The sequence below is a fragment of the Cyprinodon tularosa genome, unplaced genomic scaffold, assembly GCF_016077235.1.
Source record: "Cyprinodon tularosa strain WSP-4 unplaced genomic scaffold, ASM1607723v1 ctg120, whole genome shotgun sequence".
NCBI lineage: Eukaryota > Metazoa > Chordata > Actinopteri > Cyprinodontiformes > Cyprinodontidae > Cyprinodon > Cyprinodon tularosa.
The window spans coordinates 2,986,192-3,013,647 of record NW_024038004.1 but is presented as its reverse complement, the minus strand read 5'-3'; the positions used below and the strand labels follow the sequence as shown (position 1 = coordinate 3,013,647).

The following is a 27,456-nucleotide window of genomic DNA, read 5'->3' as shown; positions in this document are numbered from 1 at the left end:
TGATAACCACAATGGATAAGTGCCTTCGACTAATCTATTTTTTTTTTGAACAATTTTATTTAATTCATTATTTTAAAATTACGTTGTTGCACTTTTAACTTTAGTCATCTTGAGATTCCAAAGCTGAAGATGACTCTTTTGTTCACATAACCAGAAATTACATTTTTGCCATTTTTTCCCCTTTATTTGCCTCATTCTTTTGCTCGGTGCCCCCATAAAAAAAAAACAAAAAACTGCCCACCCTGGTAAATTTAGTCTAGAACCGCCTCTGCCCACCGGGGTCGTTGGAAGCGGATACCCCCTCCTCTCTCCCTCCCTCCCCCCTGCTGTCCACTGAGGACGCAGCCATGCCGCGCTGTGACGCTCCGCAGCCGGGCTGCAGCTGCTGCTGCAGGCGCCTCTCCTCATCCGTCTTCAGCGCCTGACGCACAGGGGATGCGCCATGAGAAACTCCCCGCGCTCCTCACCGGCACCTGGCTGCGAGAGAAGCATGCAGAAAGCGGAGCTCAGCAGCCGCAGATCTTGACTTCATAGACTGTGTTTAGGAAAACAGATAACGGGCTCCTGGCATCTCCAATCACTTTGAGCGGTGCTGGAGTCTGCAGATCTCTGGAAGTAAATGTGAGAGGAACTGGACTCTCTAACAGGTTGTTCAGATATTATTCACTCTAAAAGGTAAGCTCTGATAAATTATGGCTTAATGGGAGAATATGTAAATAACCTATAAAAATCTTTTAAAACATTATTGATCATGTTGTTTTTTTTATTTATTTAAATGTAAGGACCTGTACAGTTCTTGCATAGGGTTCTCATTAAATAGAGGTTGAGTAATTGATCAGCATAAGAGGAAGGAAAGGGAAAATAAAGTAGAATGATTTTTTTAATTAAACAAACATATACTGCACTAATGTGATTATACTGAGGTACAAACCTTCATAATTAGTAAATATGAGCAGATATATTATTCTTATTATAGGAACTGACATACTAAATGTGCAGCAGAAGGAAAGCTCAATGCAGAGCTGATAAATGACTTGATAGTGATAAATGATGGGATGCACTCTGCATCCTAATGAAGACAGATCCACGTAGGTGACTCCCTGCCCCTCACCTTGGCTCAGTCCAGCTCAGCTACTCTAGCTGCCGGGGTCGGAGGTGTCTCTTGACATCATGGGTAAATGTGATCTCATCCCCCCTTTCTCTCCTCCTTTACAGGGGCTCTAGGAGCACAACCAAGGATGCTATTCCCCAGATGGTGACTTCGAAAGGTAAAATCTGCCGGTGCATGAGTGATAACTCTTTTTAATGCATTGTCAAAGTTGCAGTTGAAAGCTGGATACATTGATTAATGTTGTTTTTGTTTTGTCTGCTGCCTTGGGGGTTATGTTTTGGGCTAACCGTGTAATAGAAGGTGCTTCTGCACTCATATCAGCCCAAATCTATACATCTGCTTTTTGCTCTTGGTGTTTCCTATGCTTTAAGTTGTTACTTCAAAACAGAATGATCCATCATAAACTAAACTTTGAGAAATAATAAAAAACTCATTTTAATGTCTAAACAACTAAGATCACTCTAATCTTGCGGGAATTAAAAGATGAGTAATTCAAGGCAAGGAGTTTGAAAATGAATGCTCTCACTTGTCATCAGAGTTTTTTTCTCATTCCTCCTGGATTTGTCCCCCTGTGCTCTGGCAGCAGGTGCTCTGGCAGCAGGTGTATCTGTCCTAGATGTGGAGCTGGATCTGTTCCTCTCCTCACACGCTGACATCAGTGCTCTCAGCGGTGGATGAGGCAGAACAAGGCGAGATTTTACTACCTGGCTAAATTGCCCCAGTGATGGAAAAATATTGTTCAAGGAACAAAGCTTGAATAATTGAAAGCTGCAGGATTTAAATTTTGCAGGGCTTCAATGTGATTTCCAGTAAAGAAGTTGGCCACCTTAACAAAATATTCATATCATTTAGGGATGGATATATCAGGTACTGCCGTCGCCTCTTGCTCTCGTAGTCATGCTCTATGTTCTCGTCATCCCGTCTGTCATTGGTTGTAAAATCCTTTCTTTTGAAAGGAACTAACTGGGATTTCATCAATATTTTTTAGGCATAGAGTATTTACTTAGAACTTCAAAACAATAATGTTAAGCCATTCTTTAAAATAGAAAAGCAACAATTATTCCACCATGCCTGCTAGAGTAATACATAGATCATAGTTTTAAAGAAAAATACAATGTGTCCGCTCTGTTGTTTGGACTGTGATGAACGCAGTGAGGCAAACAGCTTAAAAGTAGGGAAAACAAAATTGTGAGAAAATAAATAATTGGAAAACTTTTTTCCTTGTCATATAAATGTATTTATTGTCTCCCTTACTCCCCTCCCCCCTGCCCTCTCTTCCTTAAATCCTTCCCTTTGTCATTCTTTAATTCTATCCTCTGTCCTTTTTCCCTTTATTCCTTCTCTTTATTGTTTTCTCTCTTCTTTTTATCCCCTGTTATTTTTTGGCCCTCCACATTGCTTATGTCATTCCCAGTACGCTCACTTCCTTCCTATCACCGCTCCATTTGTCCTCCCGTACCTTCCTCCCAGTGTACCTGTTCTGATTTTGCTTCATTTTATGTGTCCTTTTTATGTCCTTCCTTATTTTCTTTCTTCCTTCCATCAAGAAAGGAAGCAGTCTAAGCTCCCTTTAAACCAGGCATGCCCAAAGTCGGTCCTCAAGGGCCTCTTTCCTGCAGGTTTTAGAGGTTTCTCGGCTCCAGCACAGCTGATTTTAATTCAAAGCTGATTAACTGGCTTTTGCTCAAATGCAATCATCATAATCAGCTTTGCTAAAGCAGGGAAACCTCTAAAACCTGCAGGACAACTACCCTTGAGGGCTGCCTGCCTTAAACACTAGAGCTAAGAGCGCTAAAAGTTATTGTTAAGCAGCAAAACATATATGAAACTACCTGCTCAGACATATTATTGGTTTTCATCTATAGGGGTCAATGTTCTGTCTTGCTATTAACTCCACGACTTCTTAATCTCCTGGTCGGATCACAGTGGTTAGAGGGAGAATTGCTCCTTCCAAATTGTAGCTCCTACCTCTTGTTTGTTGCTCCTATCCCTTCAACTTCATCTTATAAATAAATACATAAAAAATAAAATACATATTCTAAAATAAGCATGCACAAAGAACTATGTTAATCTGCAAGCAAATCTAGACATAAATCCAGAGAGAAGCAGTTTACTTATGCCAGACGTCCACACTGGCAGTTTAGTCTTTTCTTTCAGACTTTTAAAATCTTTTTGGTAAATTATTACATTTTAACCATAAGGCAACTAAAGGTTTTAATTCATATTCCAATTTCAACCTTTTTATATGTAAATGACCCCTTTGTAGAGATACCCTGTATACAGCTTTTTTCCTTACTGGTCTATATACTTTTGCTAGTGAACTTCTGAAATCCATACACAACAAAGTTTACACCAGAAGTTATGGACATTTCTTCTTCTACTACATATTATATGTGGGGAATAAGAGAGACGTAAAGGTGCATTACACTGAACACAAACACAGCAAATGTTCCTCATGGGTTGCCTGTCATTGATAGCTCGACATTTTGCTTTTCCACACAATCCGTATGGACAACAGCAACAGCGCTGTGAAATTATGCCCAGCTCAATTAAACCGCCTCAGTAAATAGCGGGAGCCTCTATCTGCTTGCTGGTTCCTGTTGTCAGTTCAATTAAACTTGGCTGATCACGATTTTATCTAGTGGGTCGTCAGCAACAGACCAATCAACGATAACAATTTGTCCTGAAGTGAAAATGTCCTCCCCTGCAGGAGCAGCTGGTCTTTGTCAACTTTACCAGAATTTTGTATAGGTAGACATGGCAGATGTTTGAATATGATAGATAGTAATTTGTATTTATTTGTTTTGTCTGTAAAATAAAAAAAGTTTATTACTGATTTTGAGTCATTGATAAAGTTGGGTAGTCTTCACCTTTGAAAAATGAAAAAACCTGGGGAATATTAATAAAATATTAATAAAAGAGGAAAAAGTAGGAAGTATATATTTACATGAGAATATTGTTTAAAAAAACATCTAACAAAAGACTAAATGTTCTTAGTAGGGAACATGTTATTTAGACACAAAGTATCTATGGGAAGGAGCACAATTCTTATATTCCCAAAACAGAAAAAGGAGCCGTAAAAATTATAAAAGATAAATAGGCCTGCTGTGAGCAACTGAACATGACATTAATCAACCAAAGCTACTGGTGGTTAATTTGTACAAACAGATCTTTTTTGTCATAATTTCAGTGTTTGCTTCATGATTAGCACAGAAACAGCTTATGTTGCCAAATTAATTATGAATGTGTGTTTGGAAACAAACTGCATCCACGGCAATGTGCCCTGCTGATCATACATGTAATAAAACATGTTTCCGTTTCCCCCCTTCTTGTTTATATTCACACACCCACCTTTATAGCCCCAAAAGGTGTCAGAGCCAGTCTGATTGTGTCTTTATTATTTTCCCTACATCTGTGGAAAGTCACGGCTTTTATGTTTTTTTTTTACTGCTTCAAAAATCTTCACTGAATTGATGTAGAAATAAAAAAGCTGCCTGTTTTCTTTCCCCTCTAAGTTTGTTGTTAAGTTAGAAAGGCCTCATTAAATACCTCAGGTAATCTTGCATGTCACTATGTCGCTGTTAAAAGTATTCTAGTTTGTTTGAGTAATCTTTTATTTGGCATAAATCTGCATCATATGCATTGATTGGAACATGTCCTTAACATAACAGACAATTAATTGTCTCCTGAATGCTACTTAACAAAGGGATTACATGAAAATCACTTCCTCCAACTGCACTATTCAGATTCATTGTTGAAGCATTCAAAGGAACTGGCGGTACAGCTGCTGCTGTACAGGACTCTTGCTTTTTTCAGCCAGCTAACTGGCAGTCTGCAGCAACATGTGGGATAAGACATTAGTAAAAAGGATTGTTTTCCTTTGTGGTTTTATACTGTGTTGTTTTAAAGGTGACAATGTTTTTGTTTTCTCATATATTTTTTGAGATATCTTATATGTTAGTAGTTTCTGTATTTTTAGTCTCTTTACAGCAAGGTTAGTAGAGATGACACAGTTCTCATCTAATAAGCTGATATATTTTTTCTTTCTGCTTTCCTATTTTTTACTAGAATGTTGTCATATCCCAGTGCATATTCGAGTTTTCCAATTAAATGGTTTATTTTGAAGCTCCTCTAATTTGCATGGCTCATTCAGGGACCATCTGGGAGAAGAACCCTCCTAATTTCAGAGCCCAAATCAACATCCCACATAAAGCATATGAGAGAGGCCATGTTCTTTTTTTCTTTTTTTCTTCTTCTACCCCCTCACTGTTTGATTCATTTGTGTTTGTGTGTGAGAGCTTCATGTGAGGCATTGTGAATGCAGCTGACTGCTGCAAGGATTGTTTCATTTCCCACAGAGAAAACGAATTAAATTATGACACCTTTCTCTGCTGCCTCTCATCTGCAGCTTTTCACTCTGTCGAGAGATGACAAAGCCGCTAAATATAGGACCACAAGTGGAGTGTGAAACCTCTCCACCTCACTTTGCGTTTATGTGGGTATATGGCAGGTTATCACAAAAACAAGAGGTTTCTATGATAATCTGGACAAAGGTTTAATCATCTCTCAAAGCAATGCGGTGTGCGTTTTTGGAGTAAAAAAAGATGTTAATAGTTTCATGTAAGTATATTTACTTTTGTTCAGTGCACACAGAGGACTGTAAAAAATAAAACCAACAGAAATGTTGACAGAGATGGATTTTTTTAATATCAGGAGTGTCTTATTAAAAACAAAGTCATACACAAAAAGTACTCTGTTTGGTAACTCGGAAAAACTCTTATTTGCAGTAATGATCTAGAAAAAAGTTGGAATGCTTCATTGTTTCAAATAGTAATTATACCCTCATTAAACAGTGAATGAATTGAATTTGTCTACTGTAAGACAAACCCAGGGAGCCAGAGATGTTTCCATACTACCTTTAATTATTCCAAAGGGCACTAGACGTTTGTTCAATTGATGTTCTATTCACTTTTTTTTTTTTATAAATTATTGAGTACTTAATTAAACTTTAAAGGGCAATACTTTTTTGCATAAGAAAGCAGAACAATTCTTTATGCTTTTTCTGTGAAGAAAATGCAATTTGTCCCCCTTACAGACTCCCTTTCCTCTATATATGCTTTTCTTTTTGCTTACGCTTACATGTTTCAGTTAGATAACCTATGTACAGTAAAGATACTGTTAGGGTCTCTGGGGTTTTGCTTTTTTCTGGTGTGAGTGAGCTTCCTGTTACAGAGAGGATCTTTGCTGGTATCTGGGGTGACCAATGTTGCTGCACACTTGAGAACACTTCTCCATCAAGATGACTAGTGTGTTTATAAGCAGACGAAGGATAATCTATCTTCGCCGGATGATTACCCCTGAGGGTATTCTATCCAAAGACAAGGAATATCTCCGTTGTTGAAAATAATCTTCAGCTGAATCTCTTTAATGTGGATTATGTTATTGTTCCACACAACTTCATGGAAAAGGTTATACCTTTGTTCTCTGTGTGATTCTGCATGTGGGTCAAAAAGCAACCAACAAACATGTCAAATACAAACATGTTTTTAAAGGAGTGCGTTATAAGTAGTTAAGAGCTTTTCTAATTAAATTGTCCTTATGTCAAAAGTTAATTGCACCATAATAACCTACAGCTAGGGTTACAGATTATTTGCACCAATCTTTGTGGCACCAGGAACCTGTGATAATAAGCACTGGGTCCCTCCCTGACAAAAACACCAGACCTCATTTAGATGTTGTTTTTTTCATAGTCGTGATTTAGTCCAGAAATATTTGTTGAAAATTTGGGGTGTGTTTGATCAGTCTGATTTTGTCCCACTTTAGTCCAATAACAGACATTGCAATCCCAGTTTCCAAAATCTTTTCAATGATCTGAAAATTACAAATTTTCCTTCTGTTTTTTTTATGCAGAGAGCAGAACTCGTGCTTCCATCAATGGCAAGGTATTCTTGTTCCCTTAAGAAGCAAAACAGATGCAAGCCATTATTGTCATGTTGGTTGTTACTGAAACTTTCATGAACATAATTTTATGCCAGCCCAGAGGAAATTCATGTCGTACCACAGTTATTCATTTGATTCTGAATTATTTATCCAAAAGGGCCCTCAGGAGCAACAAATAAGGAGGTTGAGTTGAGAAAACCATTTGGGCAATACTTGAGGAGTGGGATAAATAGTGGAAATCTCATATTAGTATGCCCCTGATCCTAATTATGTCTTGGTAATTGTGAAGGAGAATTAAAGAAATTAACATGATAAGAATCTGATAGTTTTTTAAACGATGGCTCCAGTAGCCTTTATCTGAGAGCAAATTAACATAACATTGGGATGAGTAAGAGAGGGGGAAGACATGCAACAAAGGTCGACAGGCCAGGATTCAAACCTGCTACGGCTGCATCAAGGCCCCTGCACCACCACTGAGAACCAAACAACTAATGGGAGACACAACTATTTATACTTCCTATAGAAACATGGCTGAGATCATTCTTCCAAGTTGGGTTATTAAATTGAGACATATTTGGAAATGGAACAATTTGAATGCATTTTCTCTTAGAAAAGAAACAGCTGTTGGAAAATTTAGAGAAGTCACACAATACCCTCTGTAAGATGTATTTCTAAGGAGAGAAATTTGAGAAGAATGAAAAAGAAACAAATTGGTGCCCATCTATATCTAGGGAATCTCAATGTGACGGAAAGGATCTCCTGCAGTGGTTTGGATGCTTAGACTGACTGAAGACACTGTTATATGACAATCTGATGAAGAGTGTACTCAGGGTGGTCTGTTTAATTTAATTTCATGAATAATGGTTGTGTAAAATCATCTTTAGGGGATCTAAAGAGCTCCACAAACAAAGTTGGCTTCTTTTTTATCAGCTTTTTGAGCTTCTTTAAGTTGGTTCCTCTGATTCTATTACCCCAACAGATATGAGAAGAGATCACACTCTGCACAACAGTTAAAAAAGATGTGCAGCATCCAGCTGCAAACACTGGCCTTGCAGGGCCATTGATTCTAACTTTAAACAACTTCCCTACTCCTTGGATGTCAACAGCTGTGGCAGGTGCTGCCATACTCCCATATGCTGTTTGAGCCTCCACTTTAACGAGTCTTCATCTGTATTCCCTGTGCAGGAGAAACACAATATTCAGTTTGATATTTTATACAGTTAAAAGAAATGATAGACTGCATGGTGACAGTTTTCAGCACTGTTCCCTTGCAGTAAGGATGTTATGGATTTATATCCCAACCTGAGATTTTCTGCATTGAGGATTTCAGGTCGAACAAATATCCTTAATTTATCATTATGAAATGTGTTTAGGTGTAAATGTATGTGGTCATGGTTGACTTTCCTGTGTTTAATTTGGTTTCTATGTACTTTCTCTCAACAGTTAGCAATTTTGTTGAAAGGGAATCTCAAGTGTTTAATAAGAAAAAAACATTTAAAATGTTTTATATGGCTTTTTTCTCACTGTCAAGAACAATTGTGCTTCAATAACACACTGGAAAAACAATCTAGAAATCAGGGAAAGTGTTCTCAAATCAAGTGAATTTACTCTTAATTTGAGTAGGTAAATTGCATGATTTTCCAATGGAATTAATATTTTTACTCTTAGAATAAGACAATTAGATAATACAAAAAAATGCACCCATTTTAAGAAAAAAATCCTTATTTAGATTACAATTTTTTGCAGTGCAGAATCAACTTTGAAAGTCAAGATTGTTTTGCACAAATAAGGAATTTGACTTCAGTTTTTCAATCAAGATTAAAGGCTTAAAACAACAACAAAAAGTGTCAATGTGGGGGTGGAGGTTGGATGAGGACGCAAATGCAGAGATGAGGGAGGCAGAGATGAGTTCTTGTAGGTTTAATGAAGTTAATGGTAACCGAAACAAAATCCAAGAAATCAGCCAAAAACACACATGGGGAGCCAAGTAGGAAGGAACCAGCAATGAAGAACTGCACAGGGAGAGTGTATATGGAAAACAAAACAAAGACTGGGGTAATCAGCTGATATGGAGCAGGTGTGGATGGAAGTGACTAGAAGGGAGCTAGGGGAAAGGAACAAGGGGGCAGCAGAGAGTAACGACAGACTGCTTAAATATAACACAAAATTGAAAATAAACCAAAGATCAACGAAACAGAATTACTTAGGTAATGAAAACTAAAAACTCAAAGTCCCAAAAGGGGAGAACCATAACAAAAAGTATGTATTATGCATTTTTAAACGGGGGAAGCATAGAATAAAAGACAATTTTTAAATCAAATAGATTTTTCTGTGACCTCTCAAATTGGGTGGATTTCAAAATAAAACCTTGCCAACTTTTCCAGTTCAGATTTTTTAAGCTGTTTGCCTGTTTTTTTTTTTTTTTTTCAAACTTGTGTTTTTCAGTTTGATCTGTTAACATGGGACCCACTTAAGCTAATCCATAAACTATGTTCAGAAGGCTCAGAAACACTGCAGATGAAGTGCATCCTCCACTCTGTGTCACGTGGTGTCTTTGTCTCTCCATTCTGTTGGAAATTCTCGAATTTAAGCCTTCACCTAACTTCCTGCTTTAATCGCATAATCTGTTGGCATGTTTGTCAAACTCCATTATTGTTGTTTCTGAAATGGTTCCATCGCTCTGACTTTTTTGCTGAACATCAAGGAAGACCATATATTTTTGGTTAACTGGTAAATCTACACAGGTTCTATATTTAAACCAAATAGGATAATGATTTATGGGATTTTACAATTGAAAGGAAAGCAAAGAGAAGAACTGAACAGTAATAAAAAAAAAAAGGGGGAGTAAAGAGAAAGTAATAGGGATTAGCAATGACATCATGTTGTGTTTATCATTTTGTATGGTGATGCAATGGAGAGTACCACATGGTGGGCTTGTAGGGACTGGAGGCATGCATGCTCATTTAAACTCTGTGACATTGCATTTTTATCTCTCATTATTTACACTATCTGTATAAACAGAGTTATGTGTATAGACATAAGGGGGAATCATTGCTTTAATTAACACATTTTTTAATGAACAGACATAACTGTTTAGTGGGAACTGTGGAAGAGCAGATCAGGTCTAGTTTTTTATTGGTTTGATGTTATAATCTATTCTTAGATATGTTTTCATTAGCTGTTAATGGAAAATAATTATGTATAACAGAAATAAACAGTTAAAAAAACATCAGTTTGTGTAAAATGATATGATATCTGAACTTTTATTATTTACATATTCATAGGATTGAATTGAGGTGCACATTTACATATAATCCTACTATTTATCATTTATTATCATCTATACCATGAGTCCAGTTACACATATAAACACATTTAATAGATTTCATGTTAGTGTCTAAAGCATCTCTTGTAATCTAACAATTAAGTAGAAAAAATAATCATTATTTCTTTGATGTTATGAATCTTGATAGTGTATGAACTAATTCACAGCTAGTAGCAAAAACAATGCTTCATTTTTAGAAAGTATTATTATTTTTATAGCTCCTGAGGTGTTAAGGATGGTATCCTTAGTGGTGGCTTTTAACCCTGCAAGTTACAGGAGTTTCAGGTTTTCCTACATCCCCCTCCCTTCTGAAAGTTTGTGTATTGTCTCCACCTTGCCAACCGTCACTGTTGTAATGTAAATAGCCCCTGTTACAAGCCCGAGTATTGTACATGTAATTGGAGAAAGGCTGGACCAAGCATCAATAAGACCATTCCTGCCATTTCAGTTTTGTTTTCCAACTCGTTTTAAACGTAGAGAACTTTTATGATCTCTGCAATTAAAATGTGTTATTCAATGTAATAATAATCATAATAATTCAAATAAAAATATGAACTCTGTTTCTGATTATTTTATGCTAGTTGCTACTTTCCACTTTCTAGTAATGAATGCCATTATAAATAAACATTTCTTAAGAAATTTGAAAAATGTAATTTCTATAGTCCCTCTTTAAATCAATATCAACAAAATTTGGTCAATTTAAGGCGACTCAGGAACAGTAGTTTTTGCCTCTTGGTAGATTGGGCAGACTGCTGCACAGTTGAATATTTATCTGCATATATTATATTTCATCTCTACCTACCCACCTGTTAGGTTTATTAATACTTAAATAATTGTAAAATAGCTGTAAATATCCATATGTCAGTGTGCAGTTTTTAATTTTTTTAAATATTTAAATGTTTTTTTTTACATTGGATTGAAAAACTATGACTTAAACATTGCAGCTTTTATTTACACTGCTTCTCCTGGTATTTTTTTATTTATTTTTTTTCCCAGCAGCAAAGCAGGGCAAAGTGCGTTCTTGCAGTGACGTTAGTTTCAAGTTGAATATTGGATATTCAGACACTGTGCAGTCAGCTGCATCTGGCTCACATGCGATCCGATTCAGGATCCCTAATTTGGGACATCAGTTCTTTTTTGCTGCCTGTTTTCTGTGGTTCACATTAAAATTTCCCTCAATTCGATCATCTGTATGATGCTGCTGACTCCGCAGATGTCATGGTCTGATGATCACGCTGATGACTGGCTTAATTACTCATTTCATTCACCCGCCTACCTACGCCCAGTTTCTCATCACTGCTTCTATTTAAGGAGTCCTCTAACCAGTCATCAATGCCAGATTATTCTCGAGTCAGTAATGAGAGTGTTTCAGGGCTACCTTGGTGTTTCTGATTACCTGATCCTGACCTGTTCTGCCTCTCAACCACTAAGTCTTCCTGTTCTCATCTGATCTATTTGTCTGACCTGTCTTGGGACTGGATTCTGCCTGTTTGCTACTTGGGGCTGCTTCCTGTCACCTACCTGGATTTGCCTTCGGGAACTCTTCAGACTTCTGATCTCCTGATGTCTTCTAGTTTTTTGTTTTCTGTATTTTTTTTTTATTTTATGCCTCAGTTGCCACCTGTAATTATTCAATCTGCAAGAATCCACTTCAGCTTCCACCTCTGTATTTGGGTCCTCCAAAACCTCCACTCAACCTGATAGCAAGAATTCGAAGAAAATCCTCATACCTATCAGACTTCCAGTGTCAAGTTAACAGGATTATTGGGTCTGTTGTCTGATCGTCCTCAAAGATGGACCATATGTCAAAGCCATTTCAAAACTGTGGATATCACTATTACTCCAGTTTTTTTTCACCACTGTTTTTCCTTCCACTTAATGTTCCATCAGCATTAGAACTTTGTGAACAGTCAAATTTTTAGCAGGTATATATTACGCCCCACCTACCTTGGAAATTAAGCAGCAGGGTGACAGAGCATTTATTTATTACCTTTAATCAATAAAAATATGCCTCTTATAACCAGTCAGCACATCATATAACCCAATATATCTAATATTTTCTGGAAAATATCCAAAACATTCGAGTGTAATATCTATTTTTTAACACATAAATGAAATCTGAATTGAAAATTAATTAATTTTAAAGATCATGAAGGGCATGCAAGACTGCATTTGTAGTAGCATTAAGAGGGGGAGATGTTTTTGTTTAAATCAAGGACTTGTTATAATTAATCGTTGCTCCTCAGCTGAGAATTCTCAGCGTGTTTTAGGTAATCAAGTTGAACAGTAGAACAACAAAATTGCCCTGCGTTGTAATTGTTATAATGGGAGCATTAAAATTAATCATTGTGCCTGAGGTGAGCCACATGAATTATTCTGCATTAATGTGAAAATCATTTGTTTTACATGCTGATTTAGCAGGTCGTCCTCTACAAATGCGTTTGTGTTGGGGTTCTGAGCTATGAATTATGGGTAATTGATGCATCCCTGTCATTCTTTGAAAAACTGAGATATAAATGTAGTCTGCTTTAAAATCTTTACCCTTTTTTCCCCCATATTCTTCATCACATCTACAAACTTTGATTTGTTTTACTGGGAGTTTCTGTGATAGTGTAACTCAAAATGATGCAAGATTGTGAAAAGGTGAGCAATTATTGCAGTTTTTAAATTTTGGGGAATATACAGTAAGCCCTTGTTGTATTAGTTGTATTAGGAGAGACTGAAGTTTCTCTACAGAACAACCCAACACTTCTTCAGTTGTTTGGAGTTTGACTCTGCAAATTGATTTAAAACCCAAAACATCGTGATTTTAGCAGATGCTTGTTTGTAGTGAGTTAATGGTGAAACAAATTAGGCTGAATGCAGACCAGATGGTGGAAGAAAAACTTTTAGATACCTCAAACCAGAGCTCCAAAGGGAGTGTTTTAGATCAAAGCTTATTTTTGTGTTTCAGTGGTCTAGTCAAATCCCAGACCTGTATCCAAACTAGGGTTGTCACGATACTAAACTTTTCAACTCGATACCGATACTAAGGAAAATATTCGATACTCGATACCATTTTCGATACCACAAGGATAAAAACAAAGAATCCAAAATTCTACAGAAATATTTTCATTAATAAATAAAATACAATAAAGGTTGTATGCTGTGCACTATATTAAGCAAGCTTGATAAAAAACTTATAAAATTAAAATTAAGTGTTCCTTCCTTGGCTATGCTTTGCACACATAACAATGACACTAGCCAAACCGGTTAAGAAACAAAAATAATTCTCAGCAGCTGCAGTTCTTACAAAAAAAAAGTCTGAAACTGAAAAGTGCACAGAATTATTCAATCACACAGTGTTCTGAAAGTGCAATGTCCTCTATTCTGCACTCTAGATGAATGACTGCTTAGGTGCCACTGGTGGTGGCACTGTATCGATACTTTTAAAAACGAGTATTGTATCCGGATACAACTTTTCAGTATCGATACTTTTTTGAATTTCGATACTTTTGACAACCCTAATCCAAACTGAGAATCAGCAGCAGGGCTTCATGCTCACAGACAGTCTCCATACAATCGTACTGAGCTTGAGATTTTTTGAAGAAAAAAAAGCATAATCAAAGATTGAATCCTTTGGTTTTGTAAAGCTGATATAAACATTTTCCAAAAGATCTGAACCTACAAAAAGTGGTTCTACAAATTATTACTCATATGTCTAAATTTGTCTTTGGGTTAAAAATGTCAAACTTTATTTGAATTAAAATAATCCACATGATTTTAAAGGCAACAAGTTATTTTTAATAAATGTTAAACAAGGAAATCTTATCTAGGTTAATCTGTTAATCAGATTAATCAAAATGATTCAACTTTTAAAATAATCATCAACTAATTCAAGCATTAAATAACAATCCCTGCCTAGAGCAGGACATATGAACTTTAAGAGTCAACGTTTACCTAAACTTCATAGTAATATTTCTAAGGTATATTTTAGATATTGTCATTTTCAAATCTCTATAAATTTAAAAATTATTGAAAAAGAGGAGCAACAGGATAAAATATAATGTAGATTCAGCTCTCTGGTCATTTGTGTTTTCTTTTAGAAGAGGCTAAAGCGTCCCTTATGTTTTCCTTGAGGTCCCTGAAGGCACTGTGTTGGTGACCCCTGGCCTAGAGTATACAGACTCTAAAACATGCCTTTTGCACACAAAAAAAAACCAACTGACTCAGAGCAGTAATTTTAGCAAAAGATTTTAGCCAAATCTGAACAGGCTGTTCAGATCTGATCCAGAATACTGATCATTTGAAAGTTACATTTTCCTGTATAATAAAACTACTGACCAGAAAACACTGGTTGATAACTTTAATAGAATTTATCTTAAGGCCCAATGGTTTTTGGGAAGGACTGAGGCCTGTATTTTATTGTTTTTATTAAAGTAAATATGGTTGCCCTGTTAAGTTTTTGTTTTTTGGTCAGTTTTCAGTGATAGGATGTGTCAGATTCTCACTAGTTTCTGCTATAGCTGTGAGAGTTAGCTGGAGTCATCGTTTTGAAGCATTTAGATCTTAGAGGTCATATTTGGCTAATCTTTTTTTACCCTAATGCGTGTTATTAAATTTAGTTTTTTATTAGAATTACATGATTAATTGTTCCAAATGCAACACAAAGATTTAAACAGGTATTGATCTAAAAAGAGTAAATATACTATAGATTTTTTTTTCTTTATGTTCTTAATACTGTATCCCTTGGTGAAGAGTAATCTGTTCCATTAAAGGTTAAATCTCCATCCATCCATCCATCCATCCATCCATCCATCCATCCATCCATCCATCCATCCATCCATCCATCCATCCATCCATCCATCCATCCATCCATCCATCCATCCATCCATCCATCCATCCATCCATCCATCCATCCATCCTCTTCAGTCTAAGCAGAGATGCCCAGACTTCCCAATCCACACACACCTCCTCCAGCTGCTCTGGGGGGGACTTCCAGGTGATACCAGGCAGGAGACATAGTCCCTCCAGTATATCCTGGGCCTTCCACGAGGCCTCCTCCCAGTAGGACATGCCTGGAACACCTCCAGAGGGAGGCGACGAGGAGGCATCCGGAACAGATGCCCAAGCCACCTTAACTGGCTCATTTTGACACCTTTCAGGTGAATCTAAAACCACTTGAGGAGTTTTGGATAGAACATATTCATGGTTAAAAAATGTTTTTTTCAGCATAAAAGCAGCTCTAGGTGTTCTTTCAGCTAATGGCTTGTGTTAGAGTCTCTATACTCCTTTTAATGATAAATGGATTATTAGGTGACAATTATTTCAATGTTCAGTTAATCACGATGAATCTAATTCATTGTTTCATTGTCTCTTCCTTGGACAGTAAGGATAAGGCAGCTTTTGTTGGTGTATTTGGGCCTTTAGGGCATGTTGCAGGTTTAAATGATGTTTTATTTATTTATTTGAGTTCATAAAGCTCATGACAGAAAAGCTCTAAAGACATGCAAGGTGTTATTGGAGCAGCTAAAACTGGTGGGAATATCCACAGTTGGGAGAATACCATTATTTTATCTCAGTCTTTTTTTAAATTAGTAAAATGATTTAAAACCTCATTAATAATATCACTTATTTTATTGCAATGTTAACCTGAGGTAGTATGGTTTCCTTTAACAACTGATATTGCAGTGAAATTCCACCTTTGACTGATTGCTGGTTCAAAACCGAGGCTGTTTCTTCTTTTCCTAAAGCCATTTTCTCTCTGAATGACACAAAAAGCTGACCTGCTCTGATTGATTACTTTCTTTTCAATAACATTAATTTGAGTCACAGTTGAGCATTAATTTAATAGCTACACTTGTCAGGTTTAGTATTCTGGACCTGCGCTGCATTATGCATATATAACCTGTTCGTTATAGCACAGGCGAGCACAGCCGGCGCTGATGCATTCAGCATGTTAATTTCATCCAAACCTATTCTGTTAGAACTAAACACATATTGTAATTGCGGATTTTAGATATTCTTATTGTAATTATCCGCAGGGCATCTTTGTTCTATTTAAGTTCATTATGAGCAAATACCTCAAAGGCCACTTTTAATCTTTCTTTACAGTTTGCCTTTTCCGCCATATTCTGCTTAGGTGGTCTTGAATGTGTTAATGAATTATATTATTTTTATGAATAGAGCAGAACAAGGTATTCTTTCTTGTAATTTCAGTGCATAGTTATAATGCTGATGATGAACTATGATCTTAAATAGTTTTTTGGGGGTTGAAACAAAGCTTTATTATTAATATTATTATTATTTTTTTTTTTTACTTTTTATTTAGTATTTTTCAATTTTGCATAAATCACCCAAAAAGGAATGTGAACAGAGAAGGGCGATAAAAATACAGGAAAGGTATAACAGAGTCAGAGTTTAGTGGATGTGGGGGTCGCATAGGTCTTAAAAAGGTTTGTCTAGCAGTCTTATTGAGGGTACCGGTAAGTCCTTTCCGATTTGTGTAAACAAGCCACTTTCTTCAAAGTTGTTTCAGGTATTTTAAATTGATCCTTAAGTGGTAGGTCATTTCCTCGATTGTGAAGAATTCCTCTACTTTTGATATCCATGGTGTCAGGCGTGGAGGGTCACCTTTTAACCATTTTCTGGTAATCGCCTTTTTAGCTGCCACTATCAAGATTTTGAGAAGATAGATGTCTTTCCTGTGTATCCTTTCACTCTCCAGCAAGCCCAAGTACATAATTTGTGGGTCCTTGGGTATCTTGTATCCTATTATTTCTTCTATAGCCTGAACAACTTTATCCCAGTAGGTTTGTACATTTGTACATTGCCAAAATATATGAGAGGGACTGGCATTCATCTGTCCAACATTGTTGCTGAGTATGGAGTATTTTCATTTTGTAATTGAGGCGTTATAAAGTAGCGTATTTCCATCTGTATTCCCTCCTGCGTCTAGAGCTTGTGGAGGACTGTTGTGTTTTGCACATTGAAAGCCAGTCACTCTTTGACAGTTTCACTTTTAACTCTGCTTCTCATTTGGACTATACATATAATGAGTTATTTCCATTTCGTTTTTGTAAGCTTTTATATAGCTTAGATACAACTTTTGTTGGGGTTTTTGTGTATGCATCTAAAAAGAATTGAATCAACTAATTTCCTTCTGGTGATAATTCTTTCTCAACCTCATTGGTATAGAAGTGTCTGAAACCAAAGGTTTTAAATGTAAGTGAAAGTGTGTGCTTTAAGCTTCCAGGATTCCCGAATGAGAATCTAAAATAACGTAATAATACAATTAGTAAGAAATATCATAGGAGTAAATGATATTAATATATTATATTATTAATCTGTGCAACATTAAGACACACTCCCAATGAAAAAGCATTTTTTTGGTCAACAAAACAACCCCCTTTGTTTTATAACCTATAGCTACACTCTGTACCATATCCTCCCTCATCATCTATTTATGATTTAACAGATTCAGTTTTTTTTAACCTTGGCTTTGAAGGTCCTTATTGTCAGAAGTGTGGTTTTTTGGCTTTAAAAAACTATAGACAAGCTGGTTTGTTTATCTGAGTTTGACTGGCTCTGTAATGTGTAAAACAGCTGGTTCCTTCTACAAATAGGTTTGTTGTTATCGCATGATGAAGATTAGATTTTGTGTAGTTGTAATAATGGATGGACGTATTTACTAATCAAGGCCGCTGATAGCGGATAGGGCAGGTCAATCATTTTCATTTTAATGGGTTGAGATTTATTATTTTCCACTTCTCTTCTTTTGACCTTGGATGAGGGTTTTGCTCCATGTTTTGGGCAGCTTTATTCCGCCCATCAGTGCCTCTTCAGATGGTGGCCGAGACATTACAGCTGACTCTGTCTCACATGTGGATCTTTTTCACTAAGCACACAGAACACAAAGAAGAGTGCAGATATATAATATCTTCTTCCGGTTGAAACTCATTGTTTTCTACACCACAGCTGTCTAAAGGCTTCCCATTAGCAGTTAACAAAGATAATTCAGCATCTCTATGTTTAATTCATATTATTTTCACTGCTCCATTGATACATCAACACAGATGTTTGCTTACGTCATAAATCTTCTTCTATGTTTTTGTAACAGTTATGGTCTAGGCAGCTAACTGCAGCTACAAAGCAGCATCAGAAGAGTGTCCTTTAAAAGAGACTGAGGTGTGAAAAAACAGGAGGCAGTGCTGTTAGTTTTGGTGAATATAACGTGATTTGAATAAAAAACAGACAATTACAGCAACACAATGAAACAGAAAAGAATTGACAGATTAAATAAATAATTTCAAAATCATAAAGTCCAAAGTCCATTTTTGGCTCATGATCTTCAGCTCCAGATGAGAATCTGATCCAACAGGGGAAAAAAACAAAAAAACCCAACCTAAAAGGTCAGAAAACCCATTGAGTGTTTGGTCAAAAACAACAATTATATACCATTATAATACAAAGGAAATAATTATTAAATTTAAGCATTTAGTTTATGCATATCAAATGCAATTGCAAAAATCAGATTCCTGATAATTTGACATAAATATTTCAATCAGGTTAAATTAACCATAATTTGAATAAAGTAAAACAAAAAAGTATCATATTTCAAGCTATCTAATTTAAAATTAAACTGCACTTCCAAAATGTCAATCAAGACCATTTAAATAATCAAATAATAAAAGCAGAAGTACTTAATTGAGCAGAAGTACCACATGAAAAAGTAATACTGTTTCTAAACTCACCCGGCAATCAAATCAATAGGTTCAAGGATTTTGGATGAATTTGTAAGGAAGACGCCAATAGCAAGCCACAATCACAGCGGAAAAAGGTGAGGATCTTTCAACTGCTTGTGGAGGCGGGCCGTTTAAAGCAGCCAGCAGAGTTTGGGGCAACATAGGAAGCGGCCCCGCAAAAATAAAATTCCTTGACTTATTGCTGGTTACATTTTGTTAGACTTTCTTCTTCCTCACTACATCCATTAGGTTTGTTGGTGGGTTTTCTTCTTCTCTACCAACTCCAATTTAACATCCCTTGTAGAATATCTACTACCTCTCTTTTTTAAACCATCTAAAAAGTCCCTCCCTAACAGAGGATTCGCCAGTTCTTTCTGGCTACTTTCTATATTACATTTATTTGTAAAGTACATTCAAACCTCTTTTTATAAGAGGGTTTACAAAAGTTAGACTTTATTGAAAATGTACAACAGCTCCTTGTATGAGCGAGATTGTCCATGTCAAATTAAAAACATGTGCAGCTATGTGACACAAGCATGCGGTTTAATTCTTACACAAAAGAAAAAGTTGAAGAAAAGGACATCTGTCCAAAATATTGGTCTGGATCCGTTTTGATGCGGACAGGAAAAGAGATCGCACTAACTGGAACATGGAGCCAATGCCACCAAAACTCTTTGATGCAGAAGTTGTGACTGACTGAAGGCTTTCTGCCTTGCTTAAATTGAACTAAGAGGAAGAAAGAAGACAAAAGCTGGCATTAAAAAGAAGGTGGGGTTTTCTCCACATGACAGAAAAGTTGAATGGAGTACGCCAAACCCGCTTTGGGTGTATCCTTGGCAACTCTCAACTACAGCCTGTAAGGGAGTGTGTTGGCTTTGGGAAGGAAGCAGCATAGAAAATCTTGTTATATCATTTCTAGCTATGCTGTCTGCTTACATAAGATACTATTGAGTTTTAAATGTCAGCTCTGTAATTACTTTCTTTGTCAAAGGAAAAACCTGTATTACAGCAGCAGCTCTCACATAGCATTGTAACGTGACCTTCGCGTTACAGTGGCAGATTTTGGCACTGTATGTAATGATGTTATGTGTAATGTTATGCTACTTGCTATTAGAGTCAATACAAAAGGATACACTTATCAAGAAGCTTTAGCATGATAATATAAATATATATTATTGTTTTCATCTGTCCATCTAAGCATGGAGAAGTTAATTGAACAAGAGTCAATATTAGACCAACTACATACCTAAGACTGTAGCTGCGGGGTAAGTACGTTGTAAAGACCTGAGCTTGTTTTAAACAGACAACTACAGCTCTGAAATTTTCCAGGGAGGATTTGCAGGTGAAATCACAGATTTTTGTTACATTAGCTTATGAACTTTTTATGGTAATTTTCCATGTTGCTAAGCAGGAAAGTTTTTAAACCATGAATAAGACATCAAAAATCTGAAGTCTTAAGCACTAATAGGTAGGGGTGTGTGTGTGTATGTGTACCTGTCTAGCCCTCAGTGTGAGGACCATTTTTCCAGTTTAAACATCACATTGAGGACCAGTTGTTGTAAAGTGAGGACATTTTGCTTGTCCTCTCAATCTATTTTGCTAATGGTTAGGTTTAGATTATAATTATCTTTTCTGCTGGCCTGCATAATTTTATTGCCTCATTAGTTGTAATTATGTCCAAATGCATAAATTAACACCAAAACAAAAAAAACTGTACCAATGCGCTTCCCACAGCAGTGATGTGCTGTGAACTAAGTATATTATCCTTAGTTTTTGCATACTATTAATCTTATTGGTAACATCACCTCTGTCCTAGGATTCACATTGGACTGTAACCAAAGTAACATCTTTGTTGGAGACTGTCTCTTAGTCCATGCATTACACTGTTACGTAACTGGAGAGATTCTTTGCCCAAAAACTACTACTGCTCACTATGTGCACAAACTAACACTGGTGCTGATCCTTCCTCCTAGAAATGTAAACTTCACTGCTCCCCACAGACCCAATACGTGTTTATAGTCATTCTGTCACCCATTTCCTGTGTTCAAAAAATGTTTTAATTGTCTTCTCCATGTTATCATTCACACTGCTTTTTTGTTTTTATCTGTAAAAGGGCTTCTTTTTTCTACCTGAGTTTGCTATTTTGTGTTTGCCGCCTACCTTAGCGTTTGGGTTTTGTTCTTTTACATTTTTTTTTAATCCTGTGTGTATCTGTATGCTTTCATTTGTCTATTTCCCATTTCCAGTGAGGCGCCTGATTTATGCCAATCAGGGCTGATAAGAATATATTTCTATTCTATATAAAATGTCTGCCCTTCGTCCAAGATGTAGTTCGTCTTCGGTGAAAAGCTCTTGCCAATAACTTCTATGGATCCATCCATCCATCCATCCATCCATCCATCCATCCATCCATCCATCCATCCATCCATCCATCCCACCTCCACCTCTCCTTCCCTAATTTCCCAATCTGATACCTCTACATATAAATCAATACATTTAGCCCTGGAAAACTATAGAATTTGGTTATGAGAGCTGTAATCTTCCATCCATCAACAACTTCTCACTAAGAAATACCGTTTCTTGCTAAAATATAACATACTTTGGCTTGTGCAGTCACCAGGTCAAGATGTTGGGAATATATTATGAAAGTTTTAAAGCAAAAGCCCGGTATCATGAGCAGAACTCAGAATGAGGGCATGTTTTAATGTTTTCGGCTTATGTAGAAAGCAGCATTTTACAGCTCTACCCTCAGGCTTTTGTAGAATCAAAGTAAACATGTTCTCTAAATTCTGCTCATTCCAGCCAACAGAAAATGAAAAGTTTATCACTGTTGTGCAAATTAGCACAGGTATTAGCATCAGACATTATCAGTCATCTACTGAATACCCACAAACAGAAATCTGTCTGTTTTAAGGAGATTGTTCTAGTTTTCCCAAATATGAATGTAATATTTTATGAGAAGGTATTCTGCAACACATTTCCAGCATTTATCAGTTTTTTTTTCCTTATTCATAAATGTCTCTCTGACAAGCTCCAATTTTTTTCTGTTCTCCCTTCATCTTTACAGGGTTGGATGGAGAGCTGGTCGAATGTCAGCGGGAACTATCGTTATAACCGGAGGCATTCTTGCTGGGGTGATACTGCTGTGCATCGTAGCAGTTCTCTGTTACTGTAGACTGCAGGTATCAAGTAACGCACTAATTAATGTCTCACAATTTGAAAACAAAGAGAATATATAAGATAAAGTGACCTTTCCTTAGGGGTTTCCTTAGACGTAAAACTATGGGTAATTGTTTTGCTTCCCTGTACATTTTAAAGATCCATAAACAATAGAAATGTGTGAATATCATTTAATATTCACAGACTTTGTCGGCTTATATGTTAATGCTGTGCAAAAATCCTTAGGGTTCAATCTAGTTTTTACATTGTATCACTAAAAATGTAAAGCAAAGATTCTGCTTTTGATTTATTAACATCTTATTTCCATAAGGAGAAAGACCCAAGAAGGACATGCTATGTTCAGACTTTGGTATTTTGAAGAATCCATGATGCCTCGATGTTTAACAAGATTAAAGAAAAACTGCCTTAGTATCACAGATCCTCTAGCAGGGGATAGTATGCTGTTCATTTTGTTCTTCTGCAACTTGTGAAGGGGACGAGGGCTCAGTCAATATCAATTTTGACTTAAATTAATTCTTTATCATCAGTTATGTCTAAATATGTAATATTTTAACAGTCTGAATATGGCTAACATCTTTTTACTACAACAGTGTTTTAGAGTTTTATCTGCTTTACTATCCTGCTGACAGTGCAAGTAAAAAGATTAATGATGGTCCTCGTCCGTCCGAGCGGCCAGTCTCTAAAGAAATGGGTCACTGCCTTACATAATACTTACTACTGTAGCAGCAATACTAAAGGGAGTTCCCAGAAGCAGGTTTCATTTTCATAAGAAATGAAAAAGGGGTTTTGGTCATATTCATTATGGGGATCCTCAGTGATAACTGTACCATTGGTGATTTTATTAATTACTTATGATGTTACTGCCTTAGTTAATTTCTATATTTTTTTGTGAAAGAATGTGCTACTGTCTTGAGAAATTACTTTATTTATTTTTGCATCTATACCAGGGATTATAATAGCTTAGCCCCCAAATACTGTGGATCATTACAGAAGATAATTATTTTTAGATATGTTAATGTGTTTGTTGCTGCTAATGTGAGATTAATTATTAAATAATACATTAATGTTAATTAATGTTTTTAAATTTTAAGAGGAGGAAAAACTGGGACTATTATGATGAATATAGTTAGAGATCCATCGATCTCATACCTGGATCAGATCTGTGCATTTCTAATTATAATAACTACTACGTCAAATTTGCTTTAGTACAGTTAATCCTCATTGTATAGCATGTTTTCTTAGTAAAGAATCTGAACTCCTCTCCCCTTCTCTGTCCCTGTGTATGCTGTTTATGTCCTGCAGTATTACTGCTGTAAGAAAAATGAGTCTGAGGCGGATGTGGGCTCAACGGCAGGAGCAGATCCTCTGTCTCACTTTCCCTGCAACGCGTGCAACGCCCTCGCAATGGACGGGACCGACATCACTCCGGTCTCCCTGGATCAGCTGGACTCAGGTTCACAGCACAACACCTGCCCCACTTGTTCGCCATACCCCATCCGCTCTGGACTTGCAGACGATGTGCGTAACGGAGGGGAGCGGCTTGGCTTCCACACCTACTATGACACCACCTATAACACGTCTGCCTCTCTTCCTATACCTGTAAACCCACAGCGTTCCTCACCTTTGAGCTACTACAGCCCCACAGACGTTTTCCCTTCCCCGCCACGCCCCTATAGCACCGACGTCTGACTCTCTGATCACCAGTATCCATTTTCCACGCAAATACCCCAACATGGTTAACTTGTAAATGCCTTTTAGGACGGAAATCAGGTGATTTATTGAAACATGGCACAATTATACCTAGATCATTGCACAATCTGACTTTAGTCACAGTTACCCACAAGCTCAGCCCACTGATAGTGCTCCTGTGTGGGCAACAAATTCATGCAGCAGCCTTCAAACGCTGCAGCAAGATTATTTCCACTTCAGTAAATGGCACAATTTGTGTCGTCCAAGGCTAAATCCTGTCTTGCTAATGTGAAAACATTGGAGGTATAATCTCTGTACCATCGCAGATGTGGAAGCATTCACACCTCATGCCGATTGATCCCCAAATTAATATTTTGGAATAGTGAACCAGTAAATATTAAGCATTATTTTATGGAAGTAAATCTGTAGTATAGGGGAAAATTCCTTTTACCAACAAATTAATCATATTTTAGAAGCTGATTTGTTTCTTGTGTCATAATGGTCTAAATAACACTGATCTTCCACAGAAGGGTTTTCTTCTCTGACACCACCTCATGCTATCCCTTAAAAAACCTCTGTCATCTACTTTAAAGTCTCCTCTTTTACGCAAACCTGTATCAATATGCTGCAGACCTAGAATTCAATCTATACAGCTACAAACACATGGGCTTCCACTGCCAATAGGTATATGTGCACACCAATTATTGGTAGAGGTGCACAGAAATATCAGATTTATGAGATGTAGGATGAGGATTTTTTTTGTGTGAAATAAATTGCTTTTAGATCTAATGTTTATGTCATGCTTCTTATCCAAAACTAAAACCAAGGAAATTCCTTTCTTTCACTTCTAGCTCTAATGTCAAATCTCTGTGCTGTTTTTCTGTATCAGCATGAAATCTAATCCAAACCGAGAGTAAAAATCAGATTAGCAGTGAAGAGCAGTTGAGGCACATGATTGATCTGTCTTCATGTGTTGTTTTATCTCACAACAGGATTCTCCTCCACATCACCCCCTCAGTTTAGTTTCTGTTTGCTGTTCCTCTTCCCCTTTCTGCATGTTAACTAAGACAAAAGGAAAATGTGTGAACCCCAGCCTCCCTCCCCCTCCATCTTACAGTACATGAGGGCTACCAGTTTTCTTTGTGCAGTCGTTTGCCAGTAATTGAAACTCCTTAAAGGAGTTGAAACAGGGAAGGTAAAGGGGAGTTTTTTATGCAGTTTTGTGCATCTTGCAGTTTCTACCGGTTAGTTTCAGTAAACAAGGAAAGTCTCAAGTGTTTTAATTGTGACCTTTGTTGTGATGAAGTGCAAGAAAACCAGGCTGTCAAAATAGGATGTTTGTTTCAGTGTCTGCTGTTTAATTTGGTGCTGTCGGCCTTTTCTTGGGTAAATACAGACAAAGAAATAGAAATTCCTGGGATTTTTTTAAAATTTGTGATAAAAGAGCGACAAATAAAAAAATATAAACTGAAATTATGTACCGTATTTTAGTGATTTTAGAGCCACGGATGCAGTATTATTATACAGTTTATTCCTGAATTTGTCTATTTTTGTGAAAAGTATCTAATTTCCTCTTCTTCCGTTTTACTTTCTCTTCTTACTCGTGAAATGTGTATTCAGAGGCAACATTTTACTGTCACAAATTATATTAAGGGGGGTTTTCAGAGATTTAGTTTCTAATCCCAGTAGAGTACCTTGCAAAGTATTCATACCCCTTTACTTTTCAGCAGGCCCAAATATTAAATATTTATCAAATATTTGGGGGATTTATGTGATAGATCAATGGAAGTTAGTGTATATTGTGAAGTGATTGAAATAATTTTAGTATTTAAATTGATTTGTTTATATTAGAATTAACATCTGACATCAGTCTGACCTACTGTTTTTTTTTTGGATAGAAAAATAAAAAACAGTGAAGAGGAATTCTCCATTAAATTAATTCTCAATTAGATTCGGATCTGGACTTTGAAGCCTGACCTATCCAAACTGTTCCCTTTGATCTGGCTGTTAGTTAAGGACCTTTTTTTCATCCTGCTGGAAGTGAAACATCTGCTCCTCTAAGGCTGTTCTAGTATCTAGCATCATTTATCCAAATAGGACATTCCCCACAGTCATGCTGCCATCGCCATGCTTGATTGCAGAATGTCCGTCCACTAAACTTTCTTCCACACTCTCAAGACTTCCTACATGACTGTAGCAAACTTAACACCTGAGCTGTGGATCCCGATAGATCCTCCAAAGAGAAAATTTTTTCAGTTATCTGCGTGTCCGATTTTTGCCCTTGTGCAGTCATGGCAGTTTTTTCATCATCTTTTCATTTCACCGCTCAGTGACACATTCAGCAGCCTTGGATGTTTTTATTTACTTAACTTCATTATGTAGATTATTTTGCTAATGTTCTGCAACAAACCTCTGGGCCTTCACGGAGCAACTGGTTTAAATCTGAGATCATACAACTAAATCTGTTATTTGCCGTTTAGAAGAAGATTTGACTTCAGGGTTGCAGAGTAAAAAGGGAAGGAATTTAAATAAGCACCAATTATTTTAGATTTGTAGGACATATTATGTCATTTTCTTTCAATTTTTGCCATTATGCATTACTTTACATTGTTCTATCACAGAAAAGTTTAGCAAAATCCACTGAAGGGTATGAATACTTCTGTAAGGGCCTGCTCCAACTCTATATCACAACGTTAACACCGTGCTTTATCACATTCTGTGCTGATCCATGTTTTTAACAGATGTATCTCCCACGACAAAACCACCATATACAATCAATTACTATTTTTTATTTTCTGTTTCAAATTAGCTTTCTGGTTTACATAATATACTCTGACCAAGCAAAATATTCCAATATCTGGTAGAATGAGCTTTGTACTTTTTGTTTAAATTTCTGACCTTTTTTTCAAATGTATTGGTACATTTTTTTTATTTAGTACACCCTGTTAGAGTAATAAAACCCATCTTGTCTCTATTAATCTATTTCTCACCTTTTTTCTTCTTCTTTTTTTGAGAACAAAAATAAAGGTTTATGCCTCTCAGTGCTTTTTTTGTGCTTTTTTTTTCCTACTGTGACTCAGAGGGACGAAACACCATGTGTTAAATTCACAGCTTCTGTGTCAGAAAAGGGAAAACAGTTTTTTATCCACCATAGATTCCAGCAAAAAGCCTTGACCGCAAAGGGACAAACACGAAAAGGAAAAAAAAAAAGCGTACACTCGAAGACAGAAGTGAAACTGAATTATGAGAAAAAGAAGTGAGAGCTGGAGAAACATTCATGTGAGAGACATGAGAGACTTCACAGCGGAAGATGAAGTTAGGATAAACTGCATCATCATGTTTAGGTGGAACATTGGAGCATGCAGGGAAAATGTTGGGCCTACTTAGAACAGCAGAGACGTCCTTGTTATTCTGCCGGCCCGCTCCGGTATGCTTTGCATTACCAGCTGGACCTGTCTGCTTTCCTGTCAGGTTGCTTAGCCCTTAAC

At 36.7% G+C, this 27,456-nt stretch overlaps 1 protein-coding gene across 1 annotated transcript; it reads left to right on the top strand.

Annotated features, from left to right (window-relative positions):
- The first annotated feature begins 339 nt into the window (after window positions 1–339).
- On the top strand, window positions 340–25,849 carry LOC119775603 (protein FAM163A-like). The gene is made up of 4 exons (XM_038273646.1): window positions 340–675; window positions 1,216–1,268; window positions 22,167–22,281; window positions 23,582–25,849. The coding sequence occupies exons 3-4, from the start codon at window positions 22,189–22,191 to the stop codon at window positions 23,966–23,968; spliced, it is 480 nt and encodes a 159-aa protein (XP_038129574.1). The 5' UTR covers window positions 340–675; window positions 1,216–1,268; window positions 22,167–22,188; the 3' UTR covers window positions 23,969–25,849.
- The last annotated feature ends 1,607 nt before the right edge of the window (window positions 25,850–27,456 follow it).

What these genes read in the sequence shown, in the direction of transcription:
- LOC119775603 (XM_038273646.1), top strand. Translation starts at nt 22,189, where the DNA reads ATGTCAGCGGGAACTATCGTTATAACCGGAGGCATTCTTGCTGGGGTG. An exon ending in TCTGTTACTGTAGACTGCAG is followed by an intron (nt 22,282 to 23,581) that starts GTATCAAGTAAC and finishes TATGTCCTGCAG; the next exon opens with TATTACTGCTGTAAGAAAAA.